This window comes from Hyla sarda, chromosome 5 (assembly GCF_029499605.1).
Source record: "Hyla sarda isolate aHylSar1 chromosome 5, aHylSar1.hap1, whole genome shotgun sequence".
Classification (NCBI taxonomy): domain Eukaryota; kingdom Metazoa; phylum Chordata; class Amphibia; order Anura; family Hylidae; genus Hyla; species Hyla sarda.
The window spans coordinates 271250577-271265217 of NC_079193.1; the positions used below are offsets into that span (position 1 = coordinate 271250577).

Genomic DNA, 14641 nt, shown 5'->3' on the forward strand with positions numbered 1-14641 from the left:
GGGCCCCACCTTGGAGCATGGGCGGAGCTTAGTGACGTCATTGCTGCTGTTTGCTAGCAGCGGGACCCAATAGAGAAAACCAGAAGTGATGTCGCTAAGCTCTGCCCATGCTCCAAGTTAGGCTTGGAGAGGAAGAGACTGAAGAGGATAGCAGGAGAACCACAGCACTAAACGAGACCAGGTAAGTATCGTTGTCATCCGTTTCACCTACACTACCTGTATGTACTGACAGGTTAGTGCAGGTCACACTGATGACAGATTTCCTTTAAGAATAAAGTATTAGAAACATAGAGAAGGTGTAGTGTTTAGCTGTTTAAAAATTCTTAAGAATAAAATATTAGAAACATAGAGAAGGTGTAGTGTTTAGCTATCTAAAAATTCTTATTTTATTCTGGAAAAAAACTTTCAAGGGAATCTGTCAAGCTGACAATAGTCAAGGAGGTTGTGTTAAGCTCCTCAAGTGTCACAGTGTGGCACATTTCCCAGACCCTCCTTCACTGATGTACAGGGCTCTGGGTGACAATTAAGGAAGTTGAGAACAAGCGAGAAGGAATGCCAAGCTATGGCACTTGAGGTGCTTGGCTCTGCCTCCTTGACACTTGACTGAAAGATAAGTTTGGCAACCACCATCAGCTCCAGGAAATGTAGACTTTTATACCAGAACAGCTATCCAACAGTTCCTGCAGCTCTTAGTGGTAAACGCTGCTATATATCAGTGGTACGCAGCATTTTAGCTTTCTCTACTTTTCATACTGACATACTATGAAACAGTGGTTGTGCAGTAAATCTTGATAAGCAATCTTGCAGTTCAGCTTAACCATCCTCATATATTGTTTTGTTCTTTAAAGGTTATATTCGGAGAATGATTCATGCAGTTTCATGTTACCTTTCTATTCCTCCCTGATATCAAACACTGTGTCATTATCAATATTTACATCAGGTTCTGGTTTCGTTCAGCACTCCTGCAGCAGTCACAAGAAGCACATCATAATGCAAGCCAGCGATCCTAAGATCTAGATACACTGTTCTACCTTATATAATTGTCGCCACTTTTATCCCTTGTGGCCAAATACTCAGGTTTCATTCATCATCAGAAGTAAACAAAAAACGGGCACTAGTGGCAAATTCTGCACTCATTTCTTACTATCTACAACAGTGTTTCCCAACCAGGGTTCCTCTAGCTGTTGCAAAATTACAACTACCAGCATGCCCGGACAGCCTTTGGCTGTCTGGGCATGCAGGGAGTTGTAGTTTAGCAACAGCTGGAGGCACCCTGGTTGGGAAACACTGTTCTACAATGTTGGTAATCGTAGTGACCAGATAAGCTGATTAAGACCCCTTTTTCTGTTTTAAAGAAAAATTCTTTAATAAAAAAACAGTTATAAAAAAAAATAAGACCCCTTTTTCTAATTTGCATTGTCTGCCAGAATCCTGGGAGCCTCTCAACTCCATAGAAAGCAAAACAACTACTATGGAGTGGTTAAAAGCGTGTATATTATGCCAATATAATAGATATTTTTGTTTCAAAATCACTGTAGTTTTTTTTGTATTTACACAGGGAAATGGTGACATTCATGTACATGTTATGCCATTAGATTAAATCTGTGTAAGCATAACTTGCTCCATTATATTCAACTACGATGAAGTAATTTACTTCAAAGATTTTTACAGTAGAGATGTGGCTTGTTCTTGCATGGGCTAGCCACATATAAAGGTACCTGGCCACCAAATCTTGTTTAATCATGGACTAAAATGACGCTTCTTTAAGAGGACTCCACTACCTTCCCTTACAGCCCTTAAGAGGGCTCTCATAATAACCAATCTTCAATGGGGAAATGCTAAGAACACATCTGCACTGGAATTCAAGATGGCACCAGTGCACAGAGCAGAAGGTGCCTGTCTGGTTAGATACAGCTGCATCTGTATACATGTTTCCTTCTCCCTCCAGACATATCGACCCTTGTTAGATGGTGCCTGAAACCTCACAGATTAAGCCCTTTATTCCTACAGAGCCCCTTGCCCTTCATAGATTGTGCTCCCTCTCCCAAAAGAAAATTTGGCCCCTACAGCTTAGGCCTTTTCCCCTCCATAAAGATCTTGGTCCTTGTATTAGCACACCCAGCATCCTCAACCTTTTGGGAAAGGGGTCCAGGCTACCCAGGGACTCTGTGCCAGTAGCTATCCTGGACCCCTTCACCAAGTAGAGATCTTGGCCCCAAGAGACCTTGGATGGTGCCCCAAATTTTTTTCTGTCTTTTCCTTCTACATGTAGAATTGCACACAAACATATGCATTTTCCTGTTTACATTGGTCCCTAAAAATAAAACTAGAAAACTACACCATCACTCTAGCATTCTGAACATGTTAGGGTTTGCATTTTATTGTGTTTTTATTTTTTTTGTAAACTGTTATACAAAAATAACAGGAGAAGCCAATTCTTTATTTTAGTACTTACGCAGACAGACTGGGTAACCATAGTAGCCTTCTGCACACCTCTCACAGCTGTTTCCACTGAAGTTGGGCTTGCAGTAACACCTTCCTGACTCTTCCTCACATCCATTTGAATGTTCAAGGTTACAGCTGCAAGCTTGGGAATATCAAGGATGAAGTAATTGTAATGAGGGAGTAATCTTCATTGACATGTTAATAGATACATATTATAAAAGTTATATAACTATACTACACTAAGGCCACATAAGACATCTACCTAAAAGAGGATAGGAAGGACAAACAACATTATAAAGTAATGATAGGTGAGAAAAAAATGCTAAAGTGATTCTCCTACACTCAAAATGAAACAAGACTTAGAAAGTAATCATCATACCACAGGGATCACCCATAACATTAAAAACACTGACAGGTTACGTGAATAAGAATGACTAACATGTGACAATGATGCTTGTCGAGGGACGGGATATATTAGGCAGCAAGTAAACATTCAGTCTTAGAAGTTGAAGTGCTGAAAGCAAGAAATACGAGTGGCTTTGGCAAGGGACAAATTGTAATGGCTGGATCACTGGGTCAGAGTATTCCTGGCAGGCCTTGTGGGGTTTTATCGATAGTCAGTGGTTAGTACCAATTATAAGTGGTCCAAGAAAGAACAACCAGTGAACAAGTGACAGGGTCACGGCTGCAAATGGGTCATTGCAAAGGTCAGCTCCAAATCCCCAGGAGATGTACAATAGCACAAATCAAAGAAAAACTTAATGCTGGTTAGGATGGAACGGTGTAAAAACACACAATGCATCCTCATATTCTGCATATTGGGCTAGGTTCCCGCAGATCGCACCATGCTACTGACCCATGTCCATTGCCAAAAATGTCTCAAATTGGCACATGAGAATCAGAGCTGGATGATGGAGCAGTAGAAGATGGTGGTCTGGTCTGATGAATCATGTTGTTGGACGGTTAAGTGCATGATGCTCTATGGGAAAAGAGCAAGCAAGCCGGCAGAGCAAGTGTGAAGTTTTGTGGGCAATGTTTTGTAGAAAAACTTTGGTCAGGATGTAAATATTACTTGAAGGAATAACAACGGAAGGTCACAAAAGGACTAAAGTTCTCTCATGCTAATCCTATATATTATACTGTACCATCAAACAGCTATTTTTCCTACAGCTACTTCGTTTTTCTTTTTAATCAGATCCTTTTTAGTAAACTTTTTTCATTTAAAACAAAAACGAACAAACAGGTGGCACAATGTATAAGACAGAAGGATACAGCTTCTCAAAGTATAATTGACAGCGTCGGACAATGAGATATACCAACAGTGTGCGCAAAAAAATACACTGAGGATACATGGAAATATGCAATAGAACAATAAACCATACAAACAGAAGACCATGTGTAGGCAGTTCCCAAACGACTCCAAGCATTATGCCCATAGTGATAGTACACAAAAGAAAAAAATATATTCAAGTTTCCCATAGGGAGACACCATTACTACAGGTAGTACACTGGGGCACACCAACTTCACGCAGGGAGAGAGGAGAATAGGGAGGAAAGAAAAAAGGAGGGGGAAATAAGAGGAGAACAGTTGCACGGGGGGAGAGACAAGAAGAGGGGCGATGGGGGGAGAGGCGAAAAGAGGACCACACAAGGAGAGGAGACAAGGGGAAGGAGGGGGACGAAAATTAAGAACACAAGACAAGTACGTAAGGTGAGTAGTAGGAAAACTAACTACGTCCAGCAGTAAAGAAAGCCTGTAGAGGGCCCCCACATATTTGAAGAAGAACAGAGGTGGGCAGCCCTGGGGTATCCAGCCAATGTCCCCATATACGTTCAAATTTAGCCATAGCATTCCTTTTAAGGTAAACCCTCCGCTCCAGCCTAATCACGGCATTCATTCTATTGATAAATTCCTGCAGTGTGGGAGGTGCTGAATGAGTCCAGTGCGACACAATAGTTTTACGTGCCTGGCATAATAAACGCTGGATTCCCAATTGGACATAATCATCCACATAAGCATCATCCAGTATGCACACTGTAGGAGCCAGTAGGAGGGGGATAGAGTAAACATCCCAGAGCAAATTTAAAACTCCCCACCAGTATCCCTCCAACTCCCTGCAGCCCCAAAACATGTGTAATAGTCCCGCCTCATCCATAGAACATCTGGAACATGTCGAGTCAGGTCGCCATCCAATTTTATGCAAAAAGACTGGGGTCCTATACACTCTGTGTATCAAATATAACTGGGACAGACGATTTGGTTCACTAAGAGAAAGGAGTGGGACAGTATTAAGCAAATCAGTCCACTGTTCATCAGTAAGGGGGCCAACTTCATACATCCATTTGACCCTAAACATCTAAGGATATGTAGAGACATGCATGTACAGAAGAGTATGATAAGCCAGGGATATAGCCCCTTTCCAATATCTTGCAAGAGGGAATGAGTAGAGATTGTCAATGGTACCCCACCCATCTGCCGGTCCAGCGCATGCCGCATCTGCAGATATTGGTAAAAGACCCTATGAGAAATATCAAACTTAGTCTGAAGGTCAGGAAAGGGCAGGATGGAATCATCACCCAGTACATCAGTCAAATTACATATACCCGCCATCACCCAGGCTGAGAAAACCTCCAGTAGGAAAATCTTAGGGAAGTGGGGGTTTTTCCATAACGGAGTAAAGGGAGTAAAACCCGACATCTATAACAATGAATTCTGAAATCCCCACAACCGAAGCATCAAAGAAACCGTTGGGAGCAAGCGAGCAGAGCCTAGACAGGAGCCCAGCTCATGAGCACCCAAAGGAGGAGACTCCCCGGTGAGCCACTCCACCAGCCCCCCAGAAACTCCACAACCACCAACCTCCCCCCAGCCCTTCAGATGTTGCAGCTGGGAAGCTAAGAAATAGACATAGGGATTAGGGACAGCTAGTCCTCCATCCAGCTTACCATGCTGGAGCGTCTCTAACCGAATTCGAGCACAACCCACTTTCCAGATAAGGGATCGGAAAAGACTACTGACACGTCTAAAATAAATAACTGTTATCTATATCGGGGAGTTGTGGAGAACATAAAGTAGCTGTGGCATCAAAATCATTTTGATCAAGTTACAACGGGCTACAACCGTGAGGGGTAGACGGGACCACGCATCAATTTTCCTCTAAAACTGGCTAAACAAAGGTAGTAAATTATCAGAAATATAATCCTTCAGTGGCGCAGTAACCATCACTCCCAAATACTTAAAGTGGGTCACCAACTGTAAAGGGGTAGGGGGTAGCGGAGGAGACTGCAAAGAGGGGGAAATGAGCATGACAACAGATTTACCCCAAATGATAGTGAGACTGGAATACCCAGCAAAAGTAATTATAAATGGACATGATAGGGCCAATCAAGGAATCGTAGTCACTCGTGTACAGCAACATGTCATCTGTGTAGAGGGAGACACGTTCCTCACCATCATGCCAAGGGAAAACCCTAATATCCGGTCAGGAGCGAAGCAGGGAGACCAGGGGCTCAATCGCTATGGCGAAGAGCAATGGTGATAGGGGGCATCCCTGCCACATCCCCCGACAAAGGGCAAAACCATCGGAGAGACCCCCATTATCTCATGACCCAAAGCCCATCCAGCACATGAAAGCCCACAAGAATTCCCACTCAACGCTGTCGAAAGCCTTTGCAGCGTCGAGTGAGGACTGGATATTAAGGACTGGATATTAAGAGGTAGATGTCTTAATTTATGGGAGGTGGACCGATTGGGCATAAAGCTCGGTTGGTCAGAGTGAATTAAATCCGTAACTACTTAGGACAGTCTATTTGCTAACACCCAAGCTGGCAACTTAACGTCAGACTTTAGGTGCGAGATGGGGCGATAAGAGTCCAGCAGTCTCTGGTCCTGTCCGGGTTTCTCATAGAGGGAAGTAATTCCCCTACAGTAAGGGCATCCTCAAAGACCTCCAACAACTGAGGAAGTAATACATCACTGTGCCTCTTAAAGAACTCCGCCGGCAGACCATCCACCCCCGGAGCCCTCTAGTTAGCCAAAGACAGGAGAGCCAGCTCCAGGTCCTCAATCTTAAAAGGCTTGTCTAGGTACCGTACCTGATCCGGGGAAAGGGTGGGTAGAGAAATGTCAGCAACATAAGTGTCCAAGTCAGCAGGGCTAATAGAGGAGAGTCTACTGGTATACAGGTCCCTATAAAAGTCATGAAGACAACACAGAATGTCAGAGTCAGCTTGTTGAAGATCCCCAGTAGAGCTAGTCAATTTGGTTATATATAGAGAACCCGACTGTGGCCGGACAAAAGTAGCCAACATGTGGCCAGCACTCTAACCCTCCTGAAAGAAGGATTGCTTGGTGAAAAAAAACTTATTGTCAGCTACATGGAGTAGGTGATCCTGCAAAAGGGATTGCGCCTCCCTCCAATGCACTGCAGCCACAGTGGAAGGGTCTGCCACATATGATGCCTCCGTCTCAAGCACCCTACGTTAGTGGGTCACAGTCAACTCCCTAGATTTAGTCTTATGTCGGCCAATTTTCTGAATGTACAGTCCCCTTACATACGCCTTCATCGCCTCCCATATCATAGACACTGAGGAAGTACCTTAAAGAGAAAGTAATCTCGGAGAGCCTGGTCCATGTCACCCCCCAGGTCAACTAGCTGTAACCAGGGAACGGAAAGAACCCCCCAGGACAATCTCAGATGAATAGGGGAATGGTCAGAAATACTACAGGGAAGATATTCCAGGTCCCCCACTAAGGGCAGTAAGGAGTAAGTACCTAGTTCTAAGATAATATGGGAAAGGGTCCTGTGGGAACTAGTATAGCAGGAATAATGGCGGGTAGTAGGGTTCCGAATCCTACTAATTGCAGATGCAATGCAGAGAGGACAGAAAACACTTTCTTAAGGATTTCACTAGAGTAGGGAGGAAGAATATAGATCGCTACAAGGATAACCTGTACACTAAAAATAGTGTAGTGCAAACAAATGTAGCGCCCCCCCCCCCCCCCCCCCCGGATCTATATGGGAGGAGAGACATACAAAGGGAACTGCCCTATGGACCAGAATGGACACTCCCCGTGCATGGGTGGAATATGTGGAGTGAAAGGCCTGGGACACCCAAGAGCGTCGAAGGACACTGAGTCAGGGATAAGATGTGTCTCCATGAGGCAGAAAATGCCTGGATGAAAGTCCTTTAGCTGCTGAAAGATCGCGCAGCCCTTATTGGCATCCCCCAGGCAACTCACAGTGTCTCCCCAGGACCATAGGTAGAGGCGGAGCATACATTATGGGCAACAGCAAATGAAGGAACTGCGCATGGTAAGAAAAAAAAACACTAAAAAAGAAAAACAATAGGAAAGCACAAACGGATAGACAAACCAATAAATAAAGAACTGCAGGGGTCCATTAATATATTGCCAGAGCAAACGGTATTCCACAGGTGGGTATGCTTCAAACATCCTGCTAGCGGACTGACAGGAATTAGGCCGCAATATCAAAAATGTCCCCCAGCATAGGATAGTAACCACAAGTCCGAGGTTGCACCATCCATAACATCCCGGAGAAAATAGTCAAAAACAGGAACCAACAGTAGGAAAATGTAAACATCTGGCCCAGGAAGGCAAGACAGCAGAGTGTCCCGGGAGTAAGGTGACCATAGGAGAGAACCACAGGGATCAGGCGTCCTCAGGTGCACGGCGGATTTGAGCTTATTTGGCATCCAGTCATTGTAGAGCTTATTTGGGGGATGTAATTTGGCAGGGTAGAGCATGGAATAAACAACACTGAGTGTCCTGAGTCGCCCCTTAATGTCCAGAAATTGAGCTCCTTTCTTCTGCAGCTCATTGGAGAAATCACAGGCAGAGTGTAATATGGTGTCTCTGTCCTTGAAATGAAGGGAGGGCACCCTCTGCACCCGCTCCACAGCAAATTGTGGAGACAGGGTATCTTTCCAAAATTTAGTTATGAGCCATGATTCAAAGAAGTCTCCCATGGCTTGCCCCTGAGCCTGTTCAGGGACACCAATGAGTCTGAGGTTATTCCGTCGGAGACAGTTTTCTAAGTCATCCGACTTGGCAATCAGCAAAGAAACATTGTGCACAACATGAGCCAAATCTCTTTGCTCATTCGTGCGGCAGAGATCATGCCGTATTAAAGACACTTCCTTCTTAATAGAGCCAGTATCAGCTCCCAGGGCCAGGACCGCAGAGTATATGTCCCTCATGGTGTGCTCTGTGATGGAGGAGGGAGCTGACAGTCCAGTGGATAGTGCTGCGGGCGCCCCCCGCAGTGGCTCCTGCACTAACCTGTCAAGGCCACAGTGAAGCGCTGGCCTGGGAAGATGCAGCATGCGACCGCTCACATCACCTGCAGACCATGCCCCCCTCTTGCAGCTACTTCCATTTGTTCTCCAACTTTGAGGGTGCGTTCACACATGCATATTTTCTACTGCAGATTTGCTGTAGCAGATTTTACTACCTATTGAAGTCAATGGGCAGCAAAATCTGCTAAAGAATATATGCAGGAGATCTGCAGCAGAAAATACACACGTGTGAACGTATCCTTATACTGAAAATGATAGGCTTTTATTAAACCTGACATGTTTCTACTATTTCTACTTTTTCAGGCAAATAGAAGGAAACTATATGCAAATACACGTCACAAAATACACGTTGCAAAAAGTACAGACATCTAATAAAATGACTCCTGATACATAAAATAGCAACATCTTCTAGACAAAAGATATGCATTTTATAGATGTAAAGACATAAAAAAAAAATCATAAAAGACTTACGTATGCAGCCATGTGGAGCTTCTTTAGGGACTCCATAAGGCCTATAATATCCTACAGCACACTTCTCACAATTTATACCTGCTGTGTTATGCTATGAGTGAGAAAACAAAACAAAAAAGACATCAAACTACAGTTTAGAAAATGCTAATTTTATCATAATCTTAGTAAATGTAATAATGGAAATATCCAAAACCATTTCTGTGAAGTATTTTCCCTTTTAAGAATAGTTTTAGGTACGGATGTCCTAGCTGCACCATAACACATACTTTGTGTTGTCAGCTTGTTCTGCAAAAAGGTCACAACCCCGCTATACAATAAAAAAATTGTCTAGTGTTCAAGATTCTATGGAAAAAAAACATTTCACGCAAAAAGTCAGATACTTTTCCTCTAAGGCAAAAATAACCAGTATAGTGTTAAAAAAAAATCTTATTCCTAAAACACATTATAGTATAATACATTTATTAAATCAGAAATTTTTTTATTTTGCAAGCTTTAGATCCCATGTCATTCATGAAAAACAGCCAACAGTGCAGTGAGGGAGTGGGTGACAATATTTAGGTTCCCAAGGTGAATGGTGTCCCCATGTGTGTATTGATGACATGGCACCAGAATTTCTGCCCCATGCAAATTAACCTAGAATATGAAAGGTGACTCCAGAAATGCAAGATCAAGTACCGAGCGCTTACTAACTATGTGGAAGTTAAAATATGGGAAGTTAAACTATGTGGAAGTTAAAATATGGGACTGGTATTTCCAATACATGCGTTTTTTAAAGGGGTACTCTGATATCAATTCAACAACAAAAAAAAAATGCTGCAAAAGCATAAAGTATTGCTTACCTGTCTGCCCCAGTTCTGAAATTAACTAAAATCTATTTGCTTTGTGGCTATGTAATCTTTTCCTTGTCATGTCCTCTCACAACTTCTTGGTTGAGCAGCTGCTCAGTACTACAATTTCCAGAATGCATTGCTTTCCCTCAGCTCTCCATCACAGCCCTCCAACGCTGCCTACTCCCCTCCCACATCACTCCTGTCAGTTCCCCGCCCGAGCTGTTTCAGTATATTTTAGTACATAGCTATTTCTCTGCAGTTAGTAAAACTTCAGGACCTGATATTCATTCTCTGTCTGCTCCTCTTCCTGTGGCATTGTTCAGCACAAGGCAACATGCTGTAAATACGCCTCATTTCTCCTTAAATGTCCTGATAAAGATATATATGTGTACATGTATATGACAGGGAGATGTTTATATAGGCTGTTGGGGCTGGTCAGTGGTGGCAGTGGCGTCGCTATGGGGGGGGCCAGAGGGGGCCATGGCCCCCCCCTAAATCAGGCCGTGCCCCCCCTTGTGCCCCCCAATTTAAAATAAATAGGGATGTCCCGATACTAGTATCGGGACCAGGGGCGGACTGACCGGCTGGGTAAAGAGCCCGCTGCAGCTGCTGGTGATATCCCTGTGCTGCTCCTGGTCTGCGTATCATTAGCAGAGACAGGCAGAGCAGGGATGAAGGTACCTGATGATGGCTCCGCCCCCAGCACTGGAGAGGACGGGACCGAGAGCTGACAGGCCTCCGGAACACAGAGCAGCTTCATGTGAGGTGAGTGATGTCCTGTGTCCTCCCTCTCTCCCCCCTGATCAGCAGTCTATCCTGGGGCTGGGTCATGTGTATAGTAGCAGTCCAGGGTGGTCACTTTCCCTCCTTCAGTGTCCACAGGTCACATTATCAGAACAATTTTTGTGAAAAATAGCTGCAAAATTGCGCGGTTTTACCACGATTTTTCGTAAAACGCGGTAAAGCCGCGCAATTTTTGCCGCGACTTTTCCATAAATTGTACTGGTAATGTGACCAGTTGGAGACCTGTGGACACTGGAGGAGGGAAACTGACCCCTCTGGAAGGACAACATGTGAACACACTGCTAGTTTATCATTAACCCCTTAAGGGTATATTCACATGTACAGGATCAGCTGCATATTTTTGCTGCATATTTTGTGCAGCTGAATTTGCAACCCATTAGCTTCAATAGGTAGCAAAATCAGCTGCAGAAAATATACAGCAGATCCTGTATGTGTGAACGTACCCTAAGGGCTCATTCAGGGGTGGATCCACAGTGTATTTTACACTGCAGATTCACTGACAATGGACCCTACAGTGCTGCCTCCATCTGTGCCTGCTCAAAACAGCAATCCTCCGCTCCGAGCAGAAACGTTTTGATGTGGCGACAGCGATGGAGGGCGACATCCAGGGCTGCGGTGATGGGTCCGGAGCGGCGGGACAGGTGAGTATTACCTCCTATACCAGTGGTATTCAACCTGTGGACCTCCAGATGTTGCAAAACTACAACTCCTGGCATGCTAGGAGTTGTAGTTTTGCAACATCTGAAGGTCCGCAGCTTGAAGGTTCAGAATCTTTTTTTTCTAGATTTTCATGCTTTAAAATTGGGTGCCTCTTATATGCCGGTGCATCTTATATGGTGAAAAATACGGTACCTACCCTGACCCCCACAGCCACACAAACCCTTGCAGTCCCTGCTTGTCATTACTAATTCCTGGTGATGCATTGTCCAGCAGGAACTGTCCCACTTTGCACTTCTTCACTAAGAACCAGGAAGTAGAGGTGACAAGAGGCAACAGGTGATTATAGCTTCTTCTTTTTCACAACCCACAGCATATATATTTTCGTGTTCCAGTCAACCCTTTTGAGCTGTATTGATATGCAAAATAGGTCAATGTTTAAAATATGGAATTCCTTTAAAGACCTTATTACTTGGATACCTAGATAAGTAAATTCCAATGCACACATGAGAATAACCAAAAAGTATCTGTATATTACTGAGCTGTTCTTAAATAGTTCTTCTATGTCCAACAATTTCTGTTGAATATTGAGGAGAAAGGGCTTCGTATAAACCAGGATTCGTGGCGCTGATTAGGACGCAGGACTCACAGATCGGGGATAACATCCATCAGGTTTATTAACAATAATGCAACGCGTTTCGCTGCGCATGCGCAGCTTCTTCACGCCTGAAGAAGCTGCGCATGCGCATCGAAACACGTTACATTATTGTTAATAAACCTGAAGGATGTTATCCCCGATCTGTGAGTCCTCCGTCCTAATCAGCGCAACGAATCCTGGTTTATACGAAGCCCTTTCTCCTCAATATTCAACATACATCCAGGAAGGCTGCAGATGGACCCTATCTAGCTACACACCTTTACCATTGTTGTGTATGTTGGTGCACAACCTGATCTGGTAAGCGGTATTGAATCTCCTATCTTTCTACCCTTACCATCTAAGTTACTCCACAAGGAGCGTCTTTGCTTTTTTCTTTTTCAACAATTTCTGTTGACTGACTAATGTTGCCTGCACAATAATTTAGAACAATTATCTCTGCCCATTTAATAATACTAGTAAATATATATTATATAATAATATCCTATACTGTACTGCTGGATTTCAGAATATTTCTTAAGTGGAGACAAGCTAGATCATGCCATTCCTGTGTAAGCTATCCGATCCATCATCACAAATTGTACAGTAAATACAGCCTTGATATAGACATATTGCCTAAGTAACTACTTGAGCTTTCTCAACTACTGACTCACTTGCTAGACAAGAAACTACATGACACACTCTGCCTTATTATTAATATATAATGCGCAGACAGGGGGTATAACACCAGTTAAATACCTATAATTCATACTTTATCTTATTTGACAGTCATGAGGTCCATGTGACTTCAATCCAATAAATAACTCTACAGCACAGGTTTTACCATTTCATCTATTATAATAATTTTATTAAGGCATGCTGGCTCCATATTGCTTCTCAGAAACTTTTGGTTTGGTAATCTTTGGTTTGACAACAGGTAACACAATCTAATAGAATTATAAAGAAGAGCTGCACAAGTAGTTCTAGCTTCAGGAAACAATTACTGTATTTTTCGCCGTATAAGACGCACTTTTTCTTCCCCAAAACTGGGGGGAAAAAGTCGGTCATCAACGGCCGGGACCCGCGGCTAATACAGGACATCACCGATCGCGGTGATGCCCTGTATTAACCCTTCAGACGCGGCGATCAAAGCTGACCGCCGCGTCTGAAGGTCTGAAGGTGACACTAACCTGAAAGTGACACTAACCCGGCTGTTCAGTCGGGCTTTTCGGGACCGCCGAGATTTCACCGCAGCGGTCCCGAACAGCCCGACTGAATAGCCGGGTTAGTGCTTACAGGACACCGGGAGGGACCTTACCTGCCTCCTCGGTGTCTTCTCCGTTCAGGGATCCCCTGTATTGCCGGCGCTCTCCTTCCTCATCATCACGTCGTCGCGTACGTGCGTCGGCGTGCGTAACGACGTGATGGCGGCAACGGAGAGCAAGGATACCCGGCCGGCAGCAGAGACGTTCCAGAGCGACGGGGACACGGCGACAGCGATGGAGCGACATCCAAGGCAGCGGTGACAGGTCAGGAGCGGCGGGGACACGTGAGTATTACCTCCTATGCAGTGGTCTTCAATCTGCGGACCTCCCGATGTTGCAAAACTACAACTCCCAGCATGCCCGGACAGCCAACGGCTGTCCGGGCATGCTGGGAGTTGTAGTTTTGCAACATCTGGAGGTCCGCACGTTGAAGACCACTATTGGGTTCAAAATCTTTATTTTTTTAGATTTTGCACCTATAAATTGGGTGCGTCTTATACGCCGGTGCGTCCTATAGGACGAAAAATACGGTACTAACCACACAATCCAGCCATCCACACTGACACACACAATATAGAAACATGTGAAAGGTGAAAGGAACATTTGTTAATGTTAATATGTATAACCTGAAATCATATTGTATTTCCTATCAAGGTAAAAGGTAGTACATATGGGGGGATATTTATCAAAACCTGTCCAGAGGAAAAGTTGCTGAGTTGCCCATAACAACCAATCAGATCACTTCTTTCATTTTTCTGAAAAAGGAAAGAAGCGATCTGATCGGTTGCTATAGACAACTCAGCAACTTTTCCTCTGGACAGGTTTTGATAAATCTCCCCACTGCAGTATCACTGTGTGGCTGCTTAAAGGGGTACTCGACTGCCCCAGTGTCCAGAACATTTTGTTCCGAACGCTGGGTGCTGGCTATGGGGGTCGTGATGTCATGCACACCCCCCCCTAGTGACGTCACACCACGCCCCCTTGCATTGAGGGGGTGGGATGTGATGTCATGAGGGGGCAGGGCTATGATGTAACGAGCTCCTGGCAGCGGCTCCAGCGTTCGGAACAGTTTGTTCCAAACGCTGAGCAGTGGAATACCCCTTTAACTAATGTTATATCCCCATTTAAGTACCCACCAAAATATTGTATGATTCTACAACACATGAAGATAATTACCTACTGGTCTTTAAAACTCTTTTGTACTTGTTTTAAATTTT

General features: G+C 44.2%; 1 protein-coding gene across 2 annotated transcripts in view; it reads right to left on the reverse strand.

The window, feature by feature from the left end:
* The window catches only part of LAMA3 (laminin subunit alpha 3), a 241209-nt gene that overhangs the window by 163356 nt on the left and 63212 nt on the right, over positions 1-14641 (reverse strand). For both annotated transcript variants that reach the window (XM_056521739.1, XM_056521738.1), the window contains exons 9-10: positions 9235-9325; positions 2456-2587 (exon numbers count right to left, since the gene is read on the reverse strand). In XM_056521739.1, the coding sequence (XP_056377714.1) occupies positions 2456-2587; positions 9235-9325 (223 nt within the window). The remainder of the gene's footprint in view (positions 1-2455; positions 2588-9234; positions 9326-14641) is intronic.